We start from the raw sequence: 12,053 nt of genomic DNA, 5'->3' as shown, positions 1-12,053 counted from the left end.
TCCCTAAATTTGAATGGAGAGTGAAAGAAACAATTCCAAAGTAGCAAAACACTTCTCTACTTAACTCTGAAGTAGCATATTACTCTTTGTTAAGTGATTATATTTATTACCATATAAAATAAAAGTAATATTTGCATAAACTTAAGGCTGTCCTTTAAACCGAGCGGCTCATCTTACACCTAACTCTTCTGTATTAGTAAATATTATATTACTACATATTACTCAAAATGTAAACTGGCAGCATCAGAGAAAAGTTTAAAACAGTAAGTTTTCATAAAAATTAATGAAGTGAAGAGTAAAGCTAGTAAGTTAAAGCACGTTTTAATATTTTGAGTGGTGTTTACATAGTAGCTATGCAGTCACTGTGACTTGAATCCACGAGCTAGCCACCCTTTCCCTACCCCGTCCTAGTCACTCACCTGTGTGACACGGCCCCCCAGGCACCATGCTTGTTGGTGAGGATGTTGAGTATCTTCTGTTTCAGCTGGTTGGCTGTCACGTGGTCCCGGTGCTTGGCAGCACTGATGAGGTGGTCACACATCTTCTCCTCCTCTCTCCTGTCAGCAGCATACTGTGCACACTGCGACTATGAAGGAGGAAACCAGTAAGAATACACTTACCAGGTAGAATGAGAAAATGATTCCCACCCTTAAGGTACAGGGCAAGAACAACTAGATTAAAAATCCTCATCTGACAAACCTAAAACTTTGTTCTAAGGAAGGCAGAATCCGTGTTCAAATTGAAAAAAATGCACTCTTTTGAAAAGTGCATGTAAAATTTTTGAAAAGCACTAACGTAATTAATTACTTTTATACTTTGGTTATCTTCTCTAAATCTGATTTCAGTAGTAAAATTAATCATTAAGCAGAAATAGTTTACTAAAAATGTAAGCCCACTTTAAAAAAACAACTTAGCATGCCTAGCTTGAATAAAGATACATAATTTCAATAATTACTTTGAAAACAATAATTTTGTCACTGCCAAATGATTTTTTGCTTCCTGAAAGACAATGTAGTCAAAAAGAAAAAAATACTTAGAAATTTAGCACGCTGGTAGCTGGTATTTTATTTGACATTCTAAGTGGACTCTGTTTTCTTTCTGCACTCACCTTCCTATCTGTACAATGAGAAGCTAAGACAAGGCTTCACAATGTCAACTCCAACTCTAATATTTACTGCTATAAAAGGTCTCACAAGAATCATTGCCTTATTCTTCATCTTCCTGACCCCACAGCCAGCAGCTGTCATATCTTAGTCTTGTTTCCCGACATGGACATGAGCATCACAGATGATCAACAAACCCTGTTCTGAACATCTCTGAGGGACTGTGTGGACTGGCTCAGTCTGTGACTTCCCTGGTACACCTCAAACATCTAAGACAACACATGTATCCGGCTCCATTGTCATCACTGGGCAGAGCCATGCTGCACAGGAGAAATAGGGACACAGCTCTGTCTGCTGACACTCTCTGCAAGCCTTCTGGAGAAAAAACCCATAATAATCTAAGAAGGATTAATTCATTTTCCAATTTATCATTTTGTACAGGGAACCACCAATTAGTACAAAGATCTGCTGTAATAATGAGGTTAATATTTCATTAGCTTATTGGAGGGTAAAATTAAATTTTCATTTTTCTCCCTTAACAATTACAGTATTAACTAAGATAAAAAGTCTTTAATGCAGAAGTACCCACTCAAATTAAATATGTCTCCCTCCTAATTGCAGGCTTCCATGGGGGTTGCAGAGAACTGTCCAGTCTAGTCAAACATCATAACTTCTGCAATTTTTTTCAGGTGAAAACTGATATATTTAGTACACACATACACATTCATAGACGCACACCCATGTACATATATACACAGATATATACATGCCAATGAGTTTATTTTGTCTTTTTTTTTTTCCACAGCTGAGGACCGAACCCAGGGCCTTGCACTTGTTAGGCAAGCGTTCTACCACTGAGGTAAATCCCCAACCTCCCAATGAGTTTAATTTAATATAAAATATAAGCATTTCAGTTTAAAAACCAGTGGGTATCTATTAAGTAAAAGTGATTATTATCTCAAAATTCCTTCTACTGGCTGTATACACAGTGAGTCCTAGAAACATCCAGGCTTCATATTCTCTACCTTCAGAAGCTTCCAGCACCCTTGCTGCACACCCTCAGGTTCTAAATTCACTGCTACCTCAGGAAAGAGCAAGAGGTGAGTCTGAGAAAATCTTCCTTCTCTTCTAGGGAAGCCAGAGATGCACACAGAATGCACAGACAGAATGTCAGGAGTGTTTAACATTCATTATGGTCAGGAGAGCAATTATAAAACAGTGCCTAAATATTCCCTATATGGACAGTAATGAACAGGGGAGAAAGAAACACTGTACTTATCGTAATGCCCTTTGGTTTAAATATATGCTAAAGGTTAGAGCTAATATCTGCATGCCTAAAAACATATATGGAATGTTTCATAAGATAAACAATGGTCTGCTATATCCCCTCAAAACATCCTCATTTTTTTAGTAGAAATATGATTGTCTCAAAATTGATCCTGCAGAGAATTCAGTTAAAATTCTAAAATCTTATTTAGTTGACATGTAAATAAAGATTTTTTTGAGTTCTGATATTTTATATATAAATATATTTTCAAAAAAGAGATAATTCAATTTTTCTAGCAATCAAAAGTACTGCACAATACCTTGATAAATATCTAATATTATTGTTCATATTATATGAAACTTGACTTTGGTAAACCATTTGTCACTCTGTCTGTCGGCCCATCCATCCATCCATCCATCCATACATCCATCTATCCATCTTTATCTATCTATCCATCCATCAGACTATATCAAAAACTCTTACTGATACTTTAAGCAGTGTTTAAAAACAGTATCTAACATGCCACACATCAAGCACCTGCTGTCCATTAGGCCAATGGAGTGGTGTCTGTGCATATGAAAGCAACAATCGCTATTTTTCTATTCCATGTTGCTCAGCTGTAGAACTCAGAGATCACCACACTTAGTCCACCACTGTGCATGATGCAGAGGGCTACTCCCCTGAGAGAAATACCTACTGAAGCTCCAATGGCAGACTCTCTTCTCTAGCTGCATGTATTGTCATGATGCACCAGAAAAATGAAATGTTGTAGTTATTACCTCTCAGACCACTAGGAGCTTGTGCAAGTCAAATATTACAGCACGTATGTATTCCTTTTTAAAAAATTTTTAATATTTTTTATTACATATTTTCCTCAATTACATTTCCAATGCTATCCCAAAAGTCCCCCATACCGCCCCCCACTTCCCTACCCACCCATTCCCATTCTTTTGGCCCTGGCATTCCCCTATATTGGGGCATATAAAGTTTGCAAGTCCAATGGGCCTCTCTTTCCAGTGATGGCCGACTAGGCCATCTTTCGATACATATGCAGCTAGAGACAAGACGTATGTATTTCTGAAATACGCTGTTTTATAAACTGAGTGACCTGAAATTCTGAACAACGGTTCTTTTTTTTGATTTTATGCCTTTTTCTTTTTTTATCCCTTAATATCTCTTTTTTAAATTGTTTTATTAGGTATTTTCCTCATTTGCATTTCCAATGCTATCCCAAAGTCTCCCATACCCTTCCCCCCACTGCCCCCCCTCTCCCACTTTTTGGCCCTGGCGTTCCCCTGTACTGAGGCATATAAAGTTTGCACGACCAATGGGCCTCTTTCCACTGATGGCCAACTAGGCCATCTTCTGATACATATGCAGCAAGAGACATGAGCTCCAGGGGGTACTGGTTAGTTCATATTGTTGTTCCACCTATAGGGCTGCAGATCCCTTTAGCTCCTTGGGTACTTTCTCTAGATCTTCCATTGGGGGCCCTGTGATCCATCCAATAGCTGACTGTGAGCATCCACTTCTATGTTTGCTAGGCCCCAGCATTGTCTCACAAGAAACAGCTATATCAGGGTCCTTTCAGCAAAATCTTCCTTGTGTATGCAAAGGTGTCAGCGTTTGGAGGCTGATTATGGGATGGATCCCCAGATATGACAGTCTCTAGATGGTCCATCCTTTTGTCTTAGCTCCAAACTTTGTCTCTGTAACTCCTTACATGGGTGTTTTGTTCCCAATACTAAGAAGGGGGAAAGTGTCCACACTTTGGTCTTCGTTCTTCTTGAGTTTCCTGTGTTTCTCAAATTGTATCTTATATCTTGGGTATTCTAAGTTTCTGGGCTAATATCGACTTATCAGTGAGTACAGATCATGTGAGTTCTTTTGTGATTGGGTTACCTCACTCATGATGATGCCCTACAGGTCCATCCATTTGCCTAGAAATTTCACAAATTCATTCTTTTTAATAGCTGAGTAGTACTCCATTGTGTAAATGTACCACATTTTCTGTATCCATTCCTCTGTTGAGGGGCATCTGGGTTCTTTCCAGCTTCTGGCTATTATAAATAAGGCTGCTATGAACATAGTGGAGCATGTGTCTTTCTTACCCGTTGGAACATCTTCTGGATATATGCCCAGGAGAGGTATTGCGGGACCCTCCAGTAGTACTATGTCCAATTTTCTGAGGAACTGCCAGACTGATTTCCAGAGTGGTTGTACAAGCTTGCAATCCCACCAACAATGGAGGAGTGTTCCTCTTTCTCCACATCCTCGCCAGCATCTGCTATCACTTGAATTTTTGATCTTAGCCATTCTGACTGGTGTGAGATGGAATCTCAGGGTTATTTTGATTTGCATTTCCCTGATGATTAAGGATGCTGAACAGTTTTTCAGGTGTTTCTCAGCCATTCAGTATTCCTCAGGTGAGAATTCTTTGTTTAGCTCTGAGCCCCATTTTTTAAGGGGGTTATTTGATTTTCTGGAGTCCACCTTCTTGAGCTCTTTATATATATTGGATATTAGTCCCCTATCTGATTTAGGATAGGTAAAGATCCTTTCCCAATCTGTTGGTGGCCTTTTTGTCTTATTGACAATGTCTTTTGCCTTACAGAAGCTTTGCAATTTCATGAGGTCCCATTTGTCAATTCTCAATCTTACAGCACAAGTCATTGCTGTTCTATTCAGGAATTTTTCCCCGTGCCCATCTCTTCAAGGCTTTTCCCCACTTTCTCCTCTATAAGTTTCAGTGTCTCTGGTTTTATGTGGAGTTCCTTAATCCACTTAGATTTGACCTTACAATGGCTCTTTTTAAATAGTGAAATTAGGAGATCTATTGAATACTTTGAGTCCATAAAACCCCACAAAGCATCAACATTCACCAAGATGTTATGTAAAACACTATCAGCTTAAAAACAATAGCATCCTGGTTTTGTCTTTATAGTAACTGAAAATAGTGTCAGCCCACCCTTCCCCCATGGCGAAGAACATGACAGAGTGACAAGGCATAAATGAATCAGTCTGACACTGGGAAAATCCTTTAAAGCAGGGCCTGAAATGCCTTCAGTGGTATTTTCTTCTTTGTATGTTTTATGCCAGGCAACAAATGAGTGATGCTTGAAGATACAAACTTACCTCAAACTCTGCATGCTTATGCACATCCTCTGCTCTCTGTCTGTTCAAAATAAACTCAGCTTCATTTGCAACGCGGACTATGTGGTCCTTCATAGCATGGCACAACAACCTGGAAAGATAAATGTCGTGGGAATTACCACTCCTGATAGTTTCTTTCTTGGGGAGGTAACCTGTTATTTTACAACAATATAATTTTACTATTTCAAAATTTATACATAAAGTTTATGTAAAGCTAGATTATGAGGTAGGGGATATATCTTAATTATAATTGTAGCACATTTAGGAAGGCAGATGATAGGCCTGAGGTACTTCTAAAGTTCCCAAGTGATAAATTCGTGTAACTAAAATGAAACTAAGTTTTAAATAAATGAAACAGTAGGGCACATTACTAGGCAACTTATTGAAAATTCAAGCCTTTCAAATGTAATGGACAGTCAAATGCTACTTCTTGCATTCCTGCTTCCCAGCTTCTGATCTTAACAGGCAGCTACTGCTGTTTCCAGTGTGTGTCTTGGACCATAGACTACCCACAGAATTATCAGCCTCCTGAGTGTGCTTTCATGTGGAGCTAGCATGTTCAGTAGACAGCTTTCTACCTTCTTTCCTCAGAGTGACCTGTTTTAGAGATCTTGTGATGCTGACAGCCCTCAGTCTTTGGCAACCTTGCTCTTTCTCTGAGGAAGTTCTTCCCAGGAATGCCAGCACTCCTTTGCAGCACTGCTTTGACAAGGCAACTTTCCCCACTTTCTTAGTGTCCTGCTCTGTGGCTTCCTGTGCTCCACAGAATAAAGAAAAGATGCATGTGGTTCTTGTGTTATTGGCAGCTTTGGACATACAGACACAAACACACATATGCAGAGGAGTCGGGAGAACTATAAACTTCAAACACTAACTCGATGAAATTGTTGGTTCACAGTTTGTAGACAGACAAGGACAAAAGAAAGGAGAGAGAAGGAGAGTGGGAGCGAGAGGGGGAGGTGTAAAGTTTGTGAGCATTTGACTCTGCATCTTTATTGAGCACATGTTGAAGGCTGAAACATGGTGAAAGAAATCTATTATATGCATATTACTGTAGGTCACACATAAATATGTGAAGAGGAGACAGCAGAAAGGAAGGGCTCCTGGTCCAGCTGTCTAATAGAACTCATTCCCATGAGCAGAGCAGAGAACTAGCAAAGCCCAGAGATGGGGTGGGTACTGCACTTTAAGACTGACCTCAGACATAACAGAGAAAAATGTCAATGATCTAGCAGTCTGTCCAGTCCCGAACCTGCTTCTTACTCATGCTGAAAACATGAAACACCGTCCACCACAGTAGTTCACAACTTTATACCCCACTTCCTACAGGAAGCAGGCCTAAGAAGCTTCACCACATAAAGAAACGGGTGCCAACACTTGCCAACACTTTCAACATGAAGGCTGCTGTTGAATTTTGTCAAATGCTTTCTCAGCATCTAATGAGATGATCGTGTCACTTTTTTCTTTGAGTTTGTTTATAAAGTGGGTTACGTTAATGGATTCGTGTATACTGAACCAACCTAGTGTCCCTGGGAAAGAAGCCTACTTGACTGTGGTGAATGGTGGTTTTGATATGTTCTTGGATTCGGTTTGCAAAATTTTATTGAGTATTTTTACACGAAATTCATAAGTGAAATTGGTATGAAGTTCTCTTTTTTAATTGAGTCCTTGTATGGTTTAGGTATCAGAGTAATTGTGGCTTCACAGAATGAATTAGTGTTCCTTCTGGAATATTGGTATAGCTCATCTTTGAAGGTCTGGTAGAATCCTGTACTAAAGCCATTTTTTTTTTTTGGCTTGGGAGGTTTTTTTTTTTTTTTTAAATAACTTCTTCTATTTCCAAAGGATATAGGGGCCTATTTACCTGCTCTTGATTTAACTTTGGTATGTGGTATCTGTTTAGAAAATCATCATTTTCATTCAATTCCAGGAATGTGTTCCACTATGTTAATAGCGACCTTATTTGTGATGTTCAGAAGCTGGAAACAACCCAGATGTCTCACAATGGAAGAATGGATATAAAAAATGTGGTCCATCTAGATTTTCCAGTTTGGTTGAGTATAGGCTTTTGTAGCAGGATATGATGATTTTTTTTTTGAATGCTCTCAGTTTCTGTTGCTATGTTTCCCTTTTCATTTCTGACTTTGTTGATTTGGATACTGTTTCTCGGCCCTTTAGATAGTTTGGCTAGAGGTTTATCTATCTTGTTGATTTTCTCAAAAACAAAACAAAACAAAACAGTTTTTGATTTTGTTGATTCTTTGTGCTTTTCTTTGTTTTTACATGATTGATTTCGGCCTTGAGTTTATTTCTTGCCTTATTTGTGATATCCAGAAGACAGAAACAACCCAGATGTCCTACAACAGAAGAATGAATACAGAAAATGTGGATCATTTATATAATGCTATTAATAATGAGGACATCATGAGTTTTGCAGGCAAATGGATGGAACTAGAAAATATCATCCTTAGTGAGGTAACTTATATCCAAAAGGACATGCATGGTATGTACTCATTAATAAGTGGATATTAGCCAAAAAAGTACTGAATGCCCAGGACATAATCCACAGACTCAAAGTTAACAAGTCAAAGGTCCAAGTGAAGATTCCTCAATCCCACTTGGGAGGGAAAAGAAAGCAATTATGGGGGGGGGGGGGAGGAGGGGAAGGGACCTGGATGGGAGACAGGACAGGGAGGGGAAGGGTGGGGACATGATCAGGTACTGGGGGTGGACAGGACTGAAGAAGCTCTCAGGGCCAGCAGAAAGAATGGAAACAGGCAACCTCTGGAGGTGGGGGTGGGGAACTCTAGAATGTACTAGAGACCTGGGAGGTGAGAGACTCTTAGGACTCAAAGGGAGGGACCTTGTATGAAGTGCTCTATAGTGGAAAAGAGGAACTTGTAGAGTCCACCTCTAGTGGAGGGACAGAGCATCAAGTGGATGGATGGGGTTGCCATCCCACAGTCAAAAGCTCTGACCCAGAATTGTTCCTTCTTGAAGGAACTACAGGGACAAAAATGGTGAAGAGCATGAGAGAAAGGAGGTCTAGTGACAGGCTCAAATTGGGATTCAGCTTAAGGAGAGGCCCCAGGGCCTGACACTGTTACTGATGCTATGGTATGCTTACAGACAGAAGCCTAGAATGGCTGCCCTCTGAGAGATCCAACAAGCAGCTGAAAGAGTCAGATGTAGACACTAGCTAGCACCCAACCAATGGACAGAAGTTGGGGACACCTGTGGTTGGATTAGGGGAAAGCTGGAAGAAGCTGAGGAGGAAGGCCGCCCCATGGGAAGACCAGCAGTCTCAACTGTCCTAAAACCTAGAGATCTCTCAGACACTGAGCCACCAACCAGGCAGGATACAGCAGCTGACATGAGGCCCCCCAACACATATACAGCAAAGGACTGTCTGGTCTGGCCTCAGTGAGAAAAGATGCACCTAACCCTTGGGAGACTTGAGGCCCCAGGGAGTGAGGAGGTCTGGTGAGGTGGGGGTGAGGTGGGGATATACTCTTACAGTTGGGGGGCTGGGGGAGGAGGTATGGATGGGGAGTGGGGGGGACAGACCAGGAGTGGGATGAAGACTGAACTGTAAAAAAGGATTAAAGAAAAAGAAAGAGAGAGAGAGAGAGAGAGAGAGAGAGAGAGAGAGAGAGAGAGAGAGAGAGAGAGAGAGAAAGGAAGAAAGAAAGAAAGAAAGGGATAGAATCAAGTTTTCTTGATGATAAAATTAGTCTGTTTTATTTAACAGTCAATTTGTTTTGACCAAAGATTTGACAGACATGCTCACCATTAACTTTTAACACCATCTAAAAACTGAGTGCAAACATAGACCCATTAGCAGTTAGTGTTTGTTCTGTTTCTCTATGAGGACTAACATAAACTTTTCTCTTTGAAGTTTCCTATTCAACATTGTATTGAAATGGAACCACATAAATGGAACCCCTACTTTCTGTCTCTGTTCAGAGAGTGTATTTCTAGGTCCATTCACATGTAGTGTATCAGCACTTCACACAGTACACACTCTCCTTATATATTCAATGGGGCTGACATTTTGGGTTGCTCCCATTTCGAGCTATTGTGAACATTTATTTGCCTTCTATTCTCATAAAGATATACGTAAAGGTGAAAATTCTTGTTTACAATAGTCTATGTTTAACTTCTGAGGAGTTGGTCAATTTCCTGCACAGTGGGCGATCTTTTTGCCTTCTGAGTCCCTACTGGTATTTGAGTGATCACTCGCACTATTGCAGTGGATATGTAGTGGAACCTCAGCACATCCTGTCCCGTATTTCTACAATGATTTATGATGCTGACCATCTTTTGATTTTCTCACCAATCATTTTCATTATCTTCTTTGGAAAAAAAAAGTGTATCAAATCCTTTGCCCATTGTTAAGTTGAAACCATTAGACTTTTTTAGACTTTTTACACTTGAGTTACAGATTCTTCACATCTACTATTACTAAGCTCCTTCAGTACTTTCTCTAGCTCCTTCATTGGGGACCCTGTGCTCTGTCTAATGGAAGGAAGACTGTGAGCATCCACTTCTGTATTAGTCAAGCACTGGGAAAGCCTCTCAGGAGACAGCTATATCAGGCTCCTGTCAGCAAGCTCTTGCTGGCATCTGCAATAGTGTCTGGGTTTGGTGGTTGTTTATGGGATGGAACCCTAGGTGGGACAGTCTCTGGATGGTCGTGCCTTCAGTCTCTGCTCCAAACTTTGTCTCTGTAACTCCTTCCAAGGGTATTTTGTTCCCCCTTCTAAGAAGGATAGAAGCATTCACACTTTGCTCTTCCTTCTTCTTGAGTTTCATGTGCTTTGCAAATTGTATATTGCGTATTCTGAGCTTCTGGGCTAATATCCACTTATCAGTGAGTGCATATCATGTGTGTTCTTTTGTGATTGGGTTACTTCACTTAGGATGATATCCTCCAGATCCACCCATTTGTCTAAAAATTTCAGGAATTCATTGTTTTCAGTAGCTGAGTAGTACTCCATTGTGTAAGTGTACCACATTTACTGTATCCATTCCTCTGTGGAGGGACATCTGGGTTCTTTCCAGCTTCTGGCTATTATAAATAAGGCTGCTATGAACATAATGGAGCATGTGTCCTTATTACGTGTTGGAACATCTTCTGGGTATATTCCCAGAAGCGGTATTGCTGGATCTTCTGGTAGAACTATATCCAGTTTTCTGAGGAACTGCCAAACTGATTTCCAGAGTGGTTGTACCAGCTTGCAATCCCACAAGCTATGGAGGAGTGTTCCTCTTTCTGCACATTCTCGCCAGCATCTGCTGTCCTCTGAATTTTTTATCTTAGCCATTCTGACTGGTGTAAGGTAGAATCTCAGGGTCGTTTTGATTTGCATTTCCCTGATAATTAAGGATGCTGAACGTTTTTTAGGTGCTTCTCAGCCATTCAGTATTCCTCAGTTGAGAATTCTTTGTTTAGCACTGTATCCACTTTTTAATAGGAACATTTGGCTTTCTGGAGTCTAGCTATTTGAGTTCTTTGTATATATTGGATATTAGTCGCCTATCAGATTTAGGATTGGTATAGATCCTTTCCCAATCTGTTGGCTGCTGTTTTGTCTTATTGAAAGTGTTATTTGCCTTAGAGAAGCTTTGCTTTTTTTTATGAGGTGCCATTTGTCGATTCTTGATCTTACAGCACAAGCCATTGCTGTTCTATTCAAGAATTTTTCCCCTGTGCCCGTATCTTTAAGCACTTCACCACTTTCTCCTGTATACGTTTTAGTGTCTCTGGTTTTATATAGAATTCCTTGATCCACTTAGATTTAACCTTAGTACAAGGAGATAGGAATAGATCAATTCGCATTCTTCTACATGATAACTGCCAGTTGAGCCAGCACCATTTGTTGAAAATGCTGTTTTCCTTCTACTGGATGGTTTTAGCTCCTTTGTCAAAGATCAAGTGACCATAGGTGTGTGGGTTCATTTCTGGGTCTTCAATTCTATTCCATTGATCTACCTGCCTGTCACTGTACCAGTACCATGCAGTTTTTATCACAATTGCTCTCTAGTGCAGCTTGAGGTCAGGGATGGTGATTCCACCAGAGGTTCTTTTACTGTTGAGAAGAGTTTTTGCTATCCTAGGTTTTTTGTTATTCCAGATGAATTTGCAAATTGCCTTTTCTAACTGAGTGAAGAATTGAGTTGGAATTTTGATGGGGATTGCATTGAATATGTAGTTTGCTTTCAGCAAGATAGCCATTTTTACTATTAGTCCTGCCACTCCATGAGCATGGGAGATCTTTCCATCTTATGAGATCTTTTTGATTTCTTTCTTCAGAGACTTGAAGTTCTTATCATGCAGATCTTTCACTTCCTTAGAGTCCCCCCACGGTATTTTATCCTATTTGTGACTATTTTGAAGGGTATTTTTTCCTTAAGTTCTCTCTCAGCAGGCTTATCCTTTGTGTATAGGAAGGCTGCTGATTTGTTTGATTTAATTTTATATCCAGCTACTTCACTAAAGCTGTTTATCAGGCTAAGGAGTTCTCTGG

General features: G+C 40.0%; 1 protein-coding gene across 4 annotated transcripts in view; it reads right to left on the bottom strand.

Annotated features, from left to right (window-relative positions):
- The window catches only part of Nbea (neurobeachin), a 539,067-nt gene that overhangs the window by 226,536 nt on the left and 300,478 nt on the right, over window positions 1-12,053 (bottom strand). For all 4 annotated transcript variants that reach the window (XM_021158784.3, XM_029475178.2, XM_085835883.1 and 1 more), the window contains 2 exons: window positions 5,506-5,614; window positions 420-586 (listed from right to left, as the gene is read on the bottom strand). In XM_021158784.3, the coding sequence (XP_021014443.1) occupies window positions 420-586; window positions 5,506-5,614 (276 nt within the window). The remainder of the gene's footprint in view (window positions 1-419; window positions 587-5,505; window positions 5,615-12,053) is intronic.

This window comes from Mus caroli, unplaced genomic scaffold (assembly GCF_978045245.1).
Source record: "Mus caroli unplaced genomic scaffold, Mus_caroli_1 scaffold_3, whole genome shotgun sequence".
In the NCBI taxonomy this organism is placed as follows: Eukaryota; Metazoa; Chordata; class Mammalia; order Rodentia; family Muridae; genus Mus; species Mus caroli.
The sequence above is the reverse complement of the archived record's forward strand: the minus strand, read 5'-3'. Positions and strand labels throughout refer to the sequence as shown.